This window comes from Ahaetulla prasina, chromosome 2, assembly GCF_028640845.1.
Source record: "Ahaetulla prasina isolate Xishuangbanna chromosome 2, ASM2864084v1, whole genome shotgun sequence".
NCBI lineage: Eukaryota > Metazoa > Chordata > Lepidosauria > Squamata > Colubridae > Ahaetulla > Ahaetulla prasina.
The window spans coordinates 259,364,717-259,380,695 of record NC_080540.1 but is presented as its reverse complement, the minus strand read 5'-3'; the positions used below and the strand labels follow the sequence as shown (position 1 = coordinate 259,380,695).

Below are 15,979 nucleotides of genomic sequence, written 5' to 3'. Positions count from 1 at the left end.
CAGCTGTGTAAACGCGCCAGTGAAGCGTTCCTCGGTGTTTGTAGCAAAGCAATATAATTTGGGTCACAATGCGAAGAGTTAAAACATTGGTAGGGAAATATTTACACCTCCCTAGGAAATCTTGGGTTTCTTCAGATTTGAGGGTTCTTGTCGTATCCATCTGACAGGGTCCGTTGCCGGGGAAACGCGTCGCGCGAGGGGAAGCACTGGAAAGCAGGGTCGCCCCCTGCGGCTCATCATGAACAGCCGAAGTGAGCGGCCGATTCCTTTGCCTCGGACAGCAGCCAAGGTAACGGCTGCAGGAAGACGGTGCCCTTCTCCCCCAACCCATCCCACGTTGCCTCCCGACTGTGGGCCGGCAGATGATGGAGTAGATTCCGTTGGAGCCTTGCTTCCGTCGCTGTGCCATCCTCCCTCCCTCTTCTGTCCCGCGTTCATCAGCACGTGTGAACTGTGCTGGGAGAGGGGGGGGGGAAGTTTAGGTTTAGGGAAATGTTGAAGCCGAGGGGTGTTTTTCAAGACTTAAAAAAACCAACATTAAAATCTGGAAAGATGCATTTGGGCCAAGGAATAGGGGCTGGTTCCGTTGGAGCCTTTCTTGCAAATGGCTGGAAAAAATAGAAATAAGAATATAAGAAGAAAAGTTCTGGGCAGGTGCAGAGAACTGATTTTTACACTTTTTAGCGGTTTGTGGACCCATTTTTCTCCTACCCCAAATGAGAATAGTTCCTCCCCCCATTTGGTTCCCTCCAGGTACTGGATGATGCTTCAGTTCCTATGATTCCCACCTGCAGTTTTCAGCTATGCTTTTGGGGGATTTATAACAGTTCTTGGGGCATCTGAAGCCTATCAGGTTAAGCGATGCATATTAAGGTGAAAATATGTTCTGTGAACTGGAAAAGCAGGGTCGCCCCCTGCGGCTCATCATGAACAGCCGAAGTGAGCGGCCGGTTCCTTTGCCTCGGACAGCAGCCAAGGTAACGGCTGCAGGAAGACGGTGCCCTTCTCCCCCAACCCATCCCACGTTGCCTCCCGACTGTGGGCCGGCAGATGATGGAGTAGATTCCGTTGGAGCCTTGCTTCCGTCGCTGTGCCATCCTCCCTCCCTCTTCTGTCCCGCGTTCATCAGCACGTGTGAACTGTGCTGGGAGAGGGGGGGGGGAGTTTAGGTTTAGGGAAATGTTGAAGCCGAGGGGTGTTTTTCAAGACTTAAAAAAAACAAAACATTAAAATCTGGAAAGATGCATTTGGGCCAAGGAATAGGGGCTGGTTCCGTTGGAGCCTTTCTTGCAAATGGCTGGAAAAAATAGAAATAAGAATATAAGAAGAAAAGTTCTGGGCAGGTGCAGAAAACTGATTTTTACACTTTTTAGCGGTTTGTGGACCCATTTTTCTCCTACCCCAAATGAGAATAGTTCCTCCCCCCATTTGGTTCCCTCCAGGTACTGGATGATGCTTCAGTTCCTATGATTCCCACCTGCAGTTTTCAGCTATGCTTTTGGGGGATTTATAACAGTTCTTGGGGCATCTGAAGCCTATCAGGTTAAGCGATGCATATTAAGGTGAAAATATGTTCTGTGAACTGGAAAAGCAGGGGATTGATATGGATTGGTATACACAGTTGCAAATACAATCTAGATATGAAAAGGATGCTAAACTTTATGGTTTTTATATGGAACTGACAGAATTGGATAAAATATTAACAGGAATAGAAGAGAGAAGGATAAAAAATTGTACAGTTACTTATTAAGCATTAAATTAGAAGAAAAAGTCAAAGAAACAATGATAGCATGAAAAACTTTGGTCACACCATAGAGCTAGATAAATGGCAGCAACTATGGGATAGGAATTACGAATTAACATTGTCAACTGGATACAAGGAAAACTTATATAAGATGTTTTACAGATGGCACTTAGCACCCGAAAAACTGGCAAAAATGTTTATAAAGATAAATCAACTAAATGTTGGAAATGCCAACAGACATCGAGGTCATATTATCATATGTGGTGGACATGGGAAGCAAAAAGATACTGGGCAAAAATTTGTATGTGGCTGGAGAAGATGATGCAACAACATTGATTTAAAACAGGAATTGTTCCTGTTGGGGATTTTACCGGGAATTTATAGTAAAGAAACTATATATTTGATCATTCATGTAATAACCGCAGCTAGAATTGTATTTACACAAAATTGGAAAAGCAAAGAGATCCCTATAGATGAAAAAGTGATTAAGAAAATATTAGAATGAACAGATTAACACTTGTAATTCAAGAAAAGGAAGAATCAGATTATTCTAATATATGGGAGTTATTTTATCAATGGTTAGAGAATAAATATGAAAGCAATGTATTGTAAAAATAGATAAGTAAAGAAGAGAAATGTTAGGTTTATGTTATTTTATCAGTATTATTATTATTTAAGTATTAATATAAGAATGAATGTAAGAAATGAATATGATGGTAAGTTTAATTGTTAAGACACAAAGAATCTTATACCCAGATGACACAGTTTAATGCAAGATGGAATGTTTGTATTAAAAGAAAAAATATATATGGTGAAAAAATGGTGAAAAGATATTCTAGATCAATTAAAGAATAGAATAGAATAGAATAGAATAGAATAGAATAGAATAGAATAGAATAGAATAGAATAGAATAGAATAGAATAGAATAGAATTTATTGGCCAAGTGTGATTGGACACACAAGGAATTTGTTTTGGTGCATATGCTCTCAGTGTACATAAAAGAAAAAGAGAAAAAAAATACCTTCATCAAAAGAAAAAAAGGAAAGTGCCTTTCAGGTATGGGTATGGTACTTAGGTTATGACTCTCCAAGCATGTTATCTTTTTGACAACATTGTGGTTTGTGGTGTGGTGCAGTTACAGGTGTTTTTAGTAGGAATGTATAATAGTGCCTAGGTATCTTCAAAGGCAAGTTTAGAGTCCACCTTTCTTATACTCGAGTTTTTTGATTGGCATGGGTTATAGATGTTGTAAAATAAATAAGCATTCTATGTGTTACAAAGGATTCTCATATTAATTATATTGCCTGTGCTTGAAGATTTTCAGATTTGTTATATATGTGTGTATGCGCGAATTTAGAATTAACTATTCCCATTTCCCCATTAACACAATTCTGTGAAGTAGGTTGGGCTGTGACAGAGACTGCTTAGCTCAAAGTTACCTACCCAGTTTTCAAGCTTAGGAGAGCTCCAGAACTTAGTCTCCTAGTTTCTAAACCAGCATCTTAGCTAATGATCAGATGAAATGTACATGCCTGAATCTTAGGTCCATTTAATCTGCATCTAAATTTATAGTAGAAAAAACAGTCTTGCCTGTTTTTGTAATCCATCTATTATGTAAAATTCTGATAAACAAACTAAATATTTTTAAAATATATTTTATATTCTGACTTTATGCTGTCCAGATGCCATCTTGCTTGCTTGCTTGCTTGCTTATCTATCCATCCATCCATCCATCCATCCATCCATCCATCTATCCATCCATCCATCCATCCATCCATCCATCCATCCATCCATCCATCCATCCATCCATCTTCCCAGTATGTCAAATTTGGATGGCTTACAGACTGCAACCTTAACTAGGATATTTGACAGAAATAATTCATAGGCTTCCAAAATTTGTACTTTAGAATATCCTAACTGACTGCAGTTTTCTATATTGGATTAGACAACCTGTTTCATTCCAATATTATCCATTCAGTGATGTCCATGTGTAGAGTTTACATTTATGTTGCTTTAAATAGGTTGGCAGTAAAAATTTTTTTTAGCAACTTTATCAATCTGTGTTATCTCTTCCTGAAAGCAATCTCTGCCCTTATATGAGTAAGCAAGGTTTGTGGCATTTATTATACTGATGGGTCCTTGATATTTTACCAGCTTTCAAAATTTGCTTCCAAAAGTCAGAATTCCATATAAATGCAAAACGTTCTGTCTAAAATAATTACTTTGTCATAGGTTTGCTTTTCTTATATTTTGTAGAAGAAAACAAATGCAGTAACATAATTATATTTGAAAAAGAATTTTAATTCAGTTGACCTCTTTCCTACTGAAGGAGACTGGTGTTTAGAAAAAATAACACACTCAATTACTAGGTGTTACCTTCATTTTTTAGGAAAGAAGAATTGGTCATTTTACAAGCTTTTCAGAATCAATAAAAGTTTTTTATGCCTCTAGAGGGCAGCATATTACTTTTCTATAAAAGATGATAATACAACAGACAAAATAGATCTGGGATTTTGTTAGAAGAAATAATTTAAAAAAAATACTGCAAGTTCAAATACTATGATATTTTTTAAAAATATCAAATGAGGTTACTACTGGGGAAAATGCTTTAAATTGTCAAATTTACACTAAAGTGTATTTTGCTTTGTAAAACAATTTATGTATATTTACATAAAATTATTATGAGTTTCATATGCTTATTGGAACACACCTGCCCTTGTCTTTTTGATGAGTATTGGATATTGGAACTGTAAAAGATGAAAGATTTACACAAATTGAAGAGACACCAGAATAAAAAAATAATCCTTGCAATAACAAAAGAAAAAGCGAAGAATTGAATATTCTTCCATTTAATACTTTTTTTCTTGCTCTTTATCAAGTTATATATAGTTTTACTCTTTGGTCCCTGTTTTGGTTATTTCAGCATATGTTAAAGCAATGCATTTTTGTTCTCAGATTACATGGATGCTTTGGATATTGCTTGATCTATTCTGCACAGAAACCTAAGGCCTTGTTATTGATTTTTTTGGTAATGAATGTGATGTATCTGTGAGACTTCTTGCTAAAATCAGTGGCATTTCTGTTCACTTTTATAAATGTTCAGCAGCTTAAAAATCTCAGCACAAAACCATTCATTTATGTTTTCTAAATTATACTACTAAAGGTCCTTATAAAATTTGAACAGTTTTAATAGAAAAATGAAATTATAGACTTGATACTTGCCATATCAAAGAAAATTCAATTCCTGCTAAAATTTATTGCTTAAACCTGAAACCTTTAAAAGCCTAATAGTTTTTGGATATTGGAGAAGCTGGATTGACTTGCTATATTTCTGAAAATGTGTCTACATTAGAATAATGTATACATACATCCTTGTTTGATTATTAAGAATCATTGCAACTGCCACAGTTTTTAAAATTAGAATTGAGCCATATAAAAGAATTACAAATTGATAGTGAAAATGTGAACTGTTTTGGATTTTTACTTTTATCCATAGTAAACTAGAGCTTCATTTCTTGACTTAAGAAATATAAAATTACATTTTATTTTGTGCCTTGAGAAATCATTGCAAAGGCACAAAATGAAATATATCTTGATGCAGCTAAAAATAAAGAAGTTTCCCCAGGGCCAAATCTATCTCCATACTATGTTTACTCACTACTAAACACATTTTAACCATTGGTCAGATAAAGTGTAACCATGGCATTTCAGGAAAAAACCCTTTTTGGTGTATTTTAAGCAAACAATGGCTATTACCATTAATCCCTGGGATACGACTGTTCATTTAGCACCCATTCGAAGTTACGAGAGAAGCGCCCCCTAGTGTTTATGAATAACTCCTGAAATTACAAATGTAATTCCGCCGTTTCTTTGCCTTTCAGTGAGAGGAGAGTAGATGGAAGCTCTTGGGTGCCGTAATATTGCATGAATTCAGGCACCTATCCTCTTGCAGAGGCTGGGTGCTTGAACTCTCATGAGATCACAGACCCCAGAAACTTTCATTCTGGGCATGGAGACTATTTGTGGTGACTTTTCCTGCTTCTCCCCCCCCCCAACTCCTTTTTGCCACTACTGGAACACTTTTTACCCGGAAAAGTGAAAAGCCATCTGCTCCGTTTTTAAGCATCCCTTTTGCAAGGAAACGGAGCTTGCAGCCTGTGTCAGTTCTCTGTCTGGCCAAAACGTGTTTGGGCACCTATGGGATGCTTGGATATGGAGCGGATGGATCTGTTTCTAAGTGTTCCATAGGCACCCAAACACTTTTCACCTGAATGGAGAACTGATGCGGATCGGAAGCTTCGTTTTCTTGCAAAAGAGGCACTTAAAAATGGAGCAGATGGTTTTTCACTTTTCCTGGTGAAAAGTGTCCCAGTGGTGGCAAAACGGAGTTGGGGGGGGGGAGGAGCAGGAGAAAGACACCGCAAACACTTTTCACACCTAAAATGAAAGTTTCTGGGGTCTGTGATCTTGTGAGAGTTCAGGCACCCAGTATCTACAAAAGAGGATAGGTGTCTGAACTTGTGTGATATTACGGCACCCAAGAGCTTCCATCAACTCTACTCTCCCTCAAAGGCATAGAAACCCCAGCACAGAGGAGATAGATCTTGTAAGGTAAGTGAGTCTGGTACGGCAGGAAGGGAGGGGGAAGCATGAGGTATCAATGGGTTGGGAGCCCTTGGAGGCCTGTTCCATCACTAGCCCCTCCCACCGGCCTTCCCTACCCTGAGATACCTCATGGGCACTTAACGAACCACACATTTGATCAGTGAATGTGTGGGTGGAAAGCAAGGGATGATTTCTTTCAAGGTACGAGATTCACTCCTATGAATCCTCAAGGTACGAATGGAATGGAGCCTACCCATTACACCCATAACTTGAGGACTACAATACATGCATTCAGAATAATGGACATATATACTTTAATGAGCCATGGTGGCACAGTGGTTAGAATGCAATGTTGCAGACTAATTCTGCCCACAGCCAGGAGTTTGATCCTGACCGGTTCAGGGTTGACTCAGCCTTCCATCTTTCCAAGGTCAGTAAAATGAGGACCCAGATTGTTGGGGGCAATATGCTGACATTTGTAAACTGGTCAGAGAATGCTGTAAAGCATTATAGAACAGTATATAAGTCTAACTGCTATTGCTATTACTAGCTGCTTAATTGATGCAGTGTGGTAACAAACAATCTTTGCATATTTCTTAAAGGTCTTAAAGATGTTATAAGGAGAAATAAGAAACCACTTAGTTATAAGCAGTTCCTTTTAATCTGAGGCATGAGATTAATTTGAAGTCTGGAGAATTTAAAAATTATAAAAACCATTAATGGTTGTGTTATTCCATCTTGCCTGCTTTTTAAATTGCCCTTTTTCCTTAATGTCTGCTTGTGTAAATTCATTTTTTTCTTGTGCTATAGGTTGGAAAGCCCAAACCGAAGGACCCTGCAAGCAATCATCTACCTCTGTGTTCAGTATATCATGATAATTGGCTGCTTAGAGAAGATGAGCACAACAATGAACATTACATCCTCTATAAGAACCTGAATGACTACAAGGTTTAAAAAATATTATTTACTTGTGTACAGAGTTTAAAAGGGATTACAATAAGACTTGCTATTCGAGCAAGTTACTGTGCTATTTTTATATTGAACATAGGAACTGACATCTTTATTTTTCATTCTTGGAACTTTCTACTTCTAAATACAGTATTTTAGCACTACAGAATTTGAGATAAGGGTAAAATAGTCAGACCATTGCAATTGTTCAGAAATCCATCTGATTACACAAGTAGTATTGTTTTTTAAAACAAGAAAATATATGTGCTCTCTGAAGGATTTGAATTTATAAAACCTTCTTTAACATTAAAAAGCAGCTATTTCCTTATTTCTTTTTATCTTTTTAATTCTTTGAAATATCAGTTGATGGGTTACAGTACAAATATAAAATTGCAATAAATTAATTATACATTTTAAAAATGGGAGAGCCGGTTTGGCATAGTGATAAAGGCATCAGGCTAGCAACCTGGAGACTGTGGGTTCTAGTCCCAGTCAAGCACAAAGCCAGCTGGATGACCTTGTGCCAATTACTGTCTCTCAACCCTGCAAAGGAGGCAATGGCAAACAATTTCTGAAAAGCCTTGCCAGGCAGTCTCTGAGAACTGGATACAATTAAACAAAAGGAGAACAGGAGAAAAACAGTAAAAACTATAACTAAAAATTCTTATAAACACGTATTGTAAGGCTTTTTAAAAAGAAAAAGAGCAAGACTCTTTTAATAAGAATCATTCCCTCAATTTAGACAGAGTTTTGGATTCAAAAACACCCAAACAACATATTTATTCCTGTCATGTGTAACTCTGCAAAGAATGATGGATGATCTGCTTCTTGTATTTGTGACCTCCTAAATAAACTTGTCGTTCTTATCTTTCATTTAAATTTATATCAGTCCATTATCAAAGGAGCAGTGGAGTCGCTAGGGCTTGATGATTTTAAAGAGTAATAGATTTGCATGTCATCAGAATAGCCTGATGATGTCCCTCTGATTTCCTGTAGATATTAAAAAGTACTGAATACAGAATTGGAGACCATGGAATAGCTGCTGTTTCATGTATTATCTAAGCCAATACTTTCTGAATATATCTGAAAACATGGAATTGAACACTGCAAAAAAAGTCTAGAAATTATGTTAGCAAAAGATGTTGAAAGGTCAAGAAAAAAACAAATTGTTTATTTATACCTAACCAATCTTAACTCTCTAGCTCACTTTGAAGTTAATTTTAAATTGATCATGATAATCTATGTCAATTGAGATAGTGAGCACTTTTCAATCATTTTATCCAACTATGGGGAGTTAGACATTTGTCTATTTGCCTGAGGTCTAAGAATTGCCTCTGTCAAAGAAGGAGGCATCCTATAATTTCTGAGGGAATAATTTATGATATTAACTAAGGTTTCTCTAATAAGCATCTTACTAGGAATTGCAAATTATATTTAACAAGCATCAAGAAGACAAATGACTTCTAAGACTGTATTTCTATTTTTGAGTATTTCTTTTTGATGAAATATGCTTGCTTATGATTGTACTTCAAGGTGATATTATAATTCAGCATGCCTAGATTTGTGAAACATTAGAGTCTGAGGAGAAAAATTAAAAGTTTGATAAATAGAGTTCTGTTTTCATCAGTTTTAATTTATACTTCTTTGGCGTTTGTTTTTTTAGAAACTGCAAGAAGAAAATATAAAAATAAAGAATGAATTGGAAGATTTAAGGTACTGCTACATATTGGCTATATATAAATCAAAACTGATTTGATATATTGAAAACTGTAGATGTTGAAATTAGGTAGAAAATTCTGAGAGTTCAACAGAATGAGATTGTCAGGTTGCCTAGTTTGAACTAGGCTTTGTTTACACATGATACTTAAAAAGACTGATAAGAATCTTTACTACACATTAGACTGAAGCTGTTTAAAGAATATGGGGATCTTTTCTATCAACATGGGGATGCAGTTCATTCTTAACAATCATTGCAATTTAATCTGGTACAGTTTTTTTCCTATCTTTCCCGTAGCTAAACAAATGTCTAGCAATTCTCAAAACTGATAATTAAATAGCAATTAATTGTTGATGTAATTGGCATTTCTGTTTGGAGAATGTCTAACACTCAGTATATACCCTACAGAACTTCAGTTCTCCAGTTCTAGGACAAAGCTGATATAATCTCCTTGAACCTTCAAACTTATCTTCCGTATGGTAGCTTATGTCTTCCCTTGAAAGACAGGAAGTTTACTTCCACTAGGAAATGGTAAGAAACTAGCAGGCTTTTTGAAAAAGTGTAGGTTCCACAAGACAATAACAACTTATTTTTAGTACAATAAAAGGTAGACAATTTTCAGAAAAAAAGTAGTAGGATTTTTGAATGATCAGCTCAAAGGAGACCCAACAATAAACATGTACTTTAACTACAATTTTTGGATCAATTTTAATGGATGTGTTAAAAGTAATGCTTTTTACATTACTTTTAACACATCAAAATTGATCCAAAAAATGTAATTATAATACTAAAGTACTAAAGGTCAGTACAGCCTTATGTGAGTTTTGAAATTATTTTAAAAAAGATATTTTATATTTTAGAAGCCAATATGAACAGCTTATAGAAGAAGGAAAGAATAAATGTTTTGATGAAAGACGGGTCAGTTTTTTAAAGGCTCAAGCACTACAGCTGGAAAGGCAGGTAATACTATATACCTTTAAATTAAATTAAAATTAAACTGCATTTAATTTTAGTTAAAATATTTGTAAGCTGCCAAGTATAAGCACTTTTCTGAAATTGTGTTTTGAATTATTTAAATAGAGGTAGATAAAATATTGTAATCTCAGCATATTCTAATCATGGAATGAGTGTTTGGAGAATTTTAAACTCTGAACAAAAGGCACATTATCAGAGTTTTCTGATCTTGGAGCAAAACTTAGTTTTGTATTCCACATCTTCTAAGTGCTGCTTTTCAGCTTTTTAATACCTCATCATCAGCATTTCTTCCACCTAATCAATACAACAGCAGGGCTGTGTTGGGTCATTGCTGCTATAAGTTTACATTGAATGTAATGAGGTTCTGGGCGTTGAGGGAAGCAAAGTGATTAAGCACATGATAAAGCAACTATATGTTTACAACTATATCTGTAAACAAGCTGCTGTTTTTTAAAAACAGCTCTTATGGGGAAATTAGCATTTATATGGATCTACGAATAGATAGTATGGACGGATGAGATAGGAAATATAAATACTGTAAGTAAATAAATAAATGTGTTAAGTTGTGCTTTATGCAGAGGGTGTTCATATGTACTACAGGTGCCAATAGTGGCAGGACCTCGCCATCCCTTGAGGTACCTTCGCATAGTCATTTAAAAACTTACATGGTTGTTTAACTATTGCGATGGGGAGAGCTAGAATTGCAGTCATTGAGCAAAGCAGTCATGTGGGCACCTCACTCAATGACTTCAATGACATACAACCAAAATTCCCAGCTCAATTATGAACATAAGTCAAAGATGAACTGCAATGTATGAAGCATACAAATGCCTTGTTAATGCTATAGAGATTGTATAAATGCAAAAACTATTACAGTAGCTCAGTGTTGATCTTTGGTGTATATGTACACTGTATGCACCAGTGCCCTGTGACTGTGCCAAGTTTCAGCATGTATTTAAAAATGCCCACAGTGCCAGCAACAGCCATCCTAGCTGGGAAATTGGGGAAGTAAAGTCTGGACACGTGGAGGGATCCAGAGCCGAAGATAGCAATAGCACTTAGACTTATATATCACTTCATAGTGCTTTATAGCCCTCTCTAAATGGTTTATAGATATTCAATCTGGGTCCTCATTTTACTGACCTCAAAAGGGTGGAAGGCTGAGTCAACCTTGAACCATTCAGAATCGAACTCCTGGAGTGAGTAGTGAGTTAGCCTGCAGCACTGCATTCTAACCACTGCACCACCACAGATAGTTTTTATTCTTGAGATTGTATGACCGATGCAGCACTGTGCCCATTTAAACCTCATGGTTTTTTTTTTATTTACAGATGTCACGAGGGAATGTTCTTTTCAGTTTCTTACAGGAAAAAAAAATGTTTGCTCAGAGACAAGAAAGCAGAAATGCTTTTAGGAATGATTCTCTGATGTTTTTTATTTCGCTTTCAGGTGGTGCTGCTTACAGAAGGATTAAATTCCCGAGCTGTTCTTATGTTGGAGTTAAACACATCTTTAGAAGCTCTTATTGACAAGGTTAGGTAAGCAGTGGAAAGACACTATATATATCACCACTATTTGAAATGAAGTAGATATGAAAGTGATTGTCACAGGCTTATGTATATTAAACATTAAAAGAAGGGGACAGGCCCCTTTTAAAGAAGTAGACATGCATGTTTATCTTAGTAGGTAGAAAATAAACACAGTAGGTAACATATTATAGAGGTTCATACATTTTATGTTGTGTCCTAAAACAGAAAGGACTAATGGAATCCATTCATCATTTATTTAGTAATTTGCTGATATGTGTTCTTTCTTCTCGCAGGTGTCAGGTTACCAGATCAGGGCCTAGCAATAAATCATAAATTTACTAACATTACACAAGTAAGCTTGACCCCAGCTTGACTTGGCTAAACACTTTCAGACATCGCTCAAATAGATTGGAATTTTTAGTGCAAACAAGAATGAAGTCATGCACAAGAACTGATTATCCACTGCTAATGTAAAGTTGTATAAAGACTTTCCTAAATAATTTTTCAGCTATTACCAGTAATAGTTATTAAATTAAGTATAGATTTGCAAGAAACAAAATAGAATGCTAATGATCATGCAATTCGTTCCATGCAGGCTGGTTTTAGATACTGGTTCCATGTGTAAGATTTGTGTTTTGTGTGGGGAACAAGAACTTAACTAAGTTTTTCTTCTAATATTCTCCTCATCTTGGTTGCTCTCCTAACCTGCTACTGTATATATCCTTCCTAAAATAAAATGCTCAGAAATGGATACAAAGTGTGATTCGATGAATACAAGATAAAGGAAGGATTTTTCTTGACCTTGACACTGTATTGTTGCTGATAAAGTCTGAGATTGCGCTTGCTTTTTTGCAGTTTGTGGTTCATGGTCATCTGTTTAACCCTTTGTTCATTATTATCCTTTTAGTAGGTTATTATATTTATCCTTTTAACTAAGTAGAAATGGAATCCAGCCCTTAGAATGTTCCCATCAAAGGTGTTTATCTGCCATTTACCATCTTGTGAAATAATTTTTAAATTCACTGGTTGGATTCATAAATTATTAGTTAACTTTGGTCATAATAAACAATAGCTATGGCTCAGGCAGTGTATGAACCATTAATTATGATTCAGAAAATATTTATGGAGCTTTACATATTTACTTTGTAGAAGCAGTTAGAAAAAACCCTTCTTTCCTCTCTTCTGTTTTGAATATATATACTCAACTATTAGATTAATTGTATAACATGCTTATTATTAATAAGACTAAATAATAATATGTAATAGTTTATCTGATTGACTGTGGGTGCAGAATGTATACTAACACTCCAGAAGGGAATGGGGATGTTGAAAAGGGCATTTACCTGGTAATCAAAAGAAATGAGTAAGCTTATGTGAGAGAAGATAGTTCATATCTTAACAATGCCAATGTTGCCCTGGCTACATCAGAAACTGTTTCAAGAAAGTTAATGGAAAAGAGAAAGGGAAAGAGAAAGAAGAATTCAGTTTTAGGCTATGATACAGTGAATTGATTTATATAATAAAAAATATTCACAGCCCTGCTTGCTGTTTAGTAAATTTCATTTATTTTCAAACTCATTTCGGTTTGGTATGAGTTTTGAGAAAACCTTTCTGGGATGACCTTTCTGGGATGTAGTGATTTATATCTGGGTTGACAGGTATAGATCACTGTTTATGGAAATGTGTTTGTGGACTGAAATTTGATAAGTTCTTGTTTTCTGAAATGCCTTTACCATGGGACCAGGATAATTTGCATTGAGCTGTAGAATGAAAATTAGTAACACCAATATATTGTGTAGACATTCTCTCCAAAGCTCTTGGGTTCCATGGTTAAACTCTTCAGACATTAAAGTCTATTGTTGCTATTGTAAGCTCTGTCAGAATCACCAAGTCAAGAAGCAGACATTGCAGAATTCCAAGAATGCTACTTTATTGTTGTAGGATATAATAACAGAAATGAAAGCTTATTCAAATTTCTCTCTGTTTCATCTCAATGTTAAACAAAATCAAGATGGGGTTATTTTGAGTTCCCTTCTCCCACTCCCTTCAATTAATGTGTAATCTCTTGTCCAAGTCCTTTTCTAGCTAGTTAGTATATTTTTCATTATATGGTTGGAAAACATGCCTATTATTTAAAAGGAACATACTGATTCCTAATTATTACAGTGAATCAAAGAGAAGTTTAAATGGTGTGTTTTCAAGTAAGTTTTCATAATCTGTATTTGTTTTGGCTTTACTCTGGTAACAGATACATGGAACTTTCAACTGTTTTTAATGAATAACTTCTTTACTGCAAAATCAGCTTTATAATAAAAACATTGTATTTGATCTCTGAAATTTTAGAAATGAAGTACAGATTTATGCTATCTAACTATGAAAAATATGACATGAAAATGAATTAAGCGGTCCTTAAGAGTTCTAATGCAATACAAATATTTATAGCTCTTTCCTTAGCATAGAAGGAAGTGCATCAAAAGTAATCATTCCACATCCAGAACTTCTTCAAATACTTGAGATGTGCCAGACAATGAGGTACAAACTGCAGAGACATCAGCAGGTGAGTTTTGATAGCATGAGGGATCTATCTATATGAAGAATTGTTTTCAGTTAATGGACCAGGACCATCCGTTACGTTTGTCAAAAAAGTCAAGATGGCGGTTGAGTTTGTGTGATCAAAGTCCTAATCTTTTTTTATATATGTGCAACACATTGCATTGATGTAAAAAGAAGTCGGTTCTTCACCCATGTGGTCAAGGCTGCCATTTGACTTTACTCCGCTGATTAAAAGGTTATGAATAAGACAATAATAATAATAATAATAATAATAATAATAATAATAATAATAATAATAATAATAATAATATTTTAATTTGTATACCGCCCTTCTCCCGAAGGACTCAGGGCGGTGAACAGCCAAATAAAATACAAACAGAAACATACACAATATTAAAAACAACCCTTAAGAAACTTATTTCAATTAGCCAAAAAATTTAAAATAATATTTCACCCTATAAAATTACAAAAATTTAAAACCCATTAAATTCAATTAAAATTTAAAAATCAGGCCAGTCCAGCCATACGAAATAAATAGGTTTTAAGTTAGCGGTGAAAGGTCCTAAGGTCAGGTAATTGTCGAAGCCCAAGGGGAAGCTCGTTCCACAGGGTAGGAGCCCCCACAGGAAGGCCCTCCCCCTGGGGGCCGCTAGTCGACATTGTTTGGCTGACGGCACCCTGAGGAGTCCCTCTCTGTGGGAACGCACCAGATGCTGGGAGATAGAAGACGGCAGTAGACGGTCCCGTAAGTATCCCGGTCCTAAGCCATGGAGCGCTTTGAAGGTGGTAACCAATACCTTGAAGCGCACACGGAAGACAATAGGTAGCCAGTGCAGTCTGCGCAGGATAGGTGTTATGTGGGAGCTCCGAACCGCTCCCTCAATAACCCGCGCAGCCGCATTCTGGACTAGCTGAAGTCTCCGAGTGCTCTTCAAGGGGAGCCCCATGTAGAGAGCATTGAAATAGTCCAAGTGAGAGGTAACGAGAGCATGAGTGACCGTGCATAGGGCATCCCGGTCCAGGAAGGGACGCAACTGGCGGATCAGGCGAACCTGATAAAAAGCTCTCCTGGAGACGGTCATCAAATGTTCTTCAAAGGACAACTGCCCATCCAGGAGCACGCCCAAGTTGCGCACCCTCTCCATCGGGGCCAACGACTCGCCCCCGACAGACAGCCCCATCTGCAGCTGACTGTACCGGGGTGCCGGCATCCACAGCCACTCCGTCTTGGAGGGATTAAGTTTGAGCCTGTTCCTCCCCATCCAGACCTGTACGGCTTCCAAACACCGGGACAGCACTTCGACAGCTTCGCTGGGGTGGCCTGGGGTGGAAAAGTACAACTGCATGTCATCAGCGTACAGTTGGTATCTCACCCCAAAACCACTGATGATCTCACCCAGCGGCTTCATATAGATGTTGAACAGGAGGGGTGAGAGAATCGATCCCTGCGGCACCCCACACATGAGGCACCTTGGAGTCGATCTCTGCCCCCCTGTCAACACCGTCTGCGTCCAGTCAGAGAGGTAGGAGGAGAACCACTGATAAACGGTGCCTCCCACTCCCAACCCCTCCAACCGGCACAGCAGGATACCATGGTCAATGGTATCAAAAGCCGCTGAGAGGTCTAATAGGACCAGGGCAAAGGAATAACCCTTATCCCTGGCCCTCCAGAGTTCATCCACCAATGCGACCAAAGCTGTCTCCGTACTGTATCCGGGCCGAAAGCCAGACTGGAACGGGTCTAGATAGACAGTTTCATCCAGGTACTGGGGTAGCTGACATGCCACCGCACTCTCTACAACCTTCGCCGTGAAGCAAAGATTGGAGACTGGGCGGTAATTTCCTAAAACAGCTGGGTCCAGGGAAGGCTTCTTGAGGAGAGGTCTCACCACCGCCTCTTTCAAGGC

The 15,979-nt window shown here is 37.2% G+C and overlaps 1 protein-coding gene across 3 annotated transcripts in view; it reads left to right on the top strand.

Moving 5' to 3' along the window:
- The first annotated feature begins 161 nt into the window (after positions 1-161).
- Positions 162-15,979, top strand: part of LOC131193375 (uncharacterized) — a 54,214-nt gene continuing 38,396 nt past the window's right edge. For 2 of the 3 annotated variants that reach the window (XM_058173469.1, XM_058173467.1), the window contains exons 1-6: positions 905-977; positions 7,161-7,298; positions 8,962-9,011; positions 9,876-9,975; positions 11,440-11,528; positions 13,962-14,076. In XM_058173469.1, coding sequence (XP_058029452.1) covers positions 927-977; positions 7,161-7,298; positions 8,962-9,011; positions 9,876-9,975; positions 11,440-11,528; positions 13,962-14,076 — 543 coding nt within the window. In that variant the 5' untranslated portion in view covers positions 905-926. Of the gene's footprint in view, positions 290-904; positions 978-7,160; positions 7,299-8,961; positions 9,012-9,875; positions 9,976-11,439; positions 11,529-13,961; positions 14,077-15,979 lie in introns of those variants that run through there. The other variant, XM_058173468.1, reaches the window with a different exon arrangement.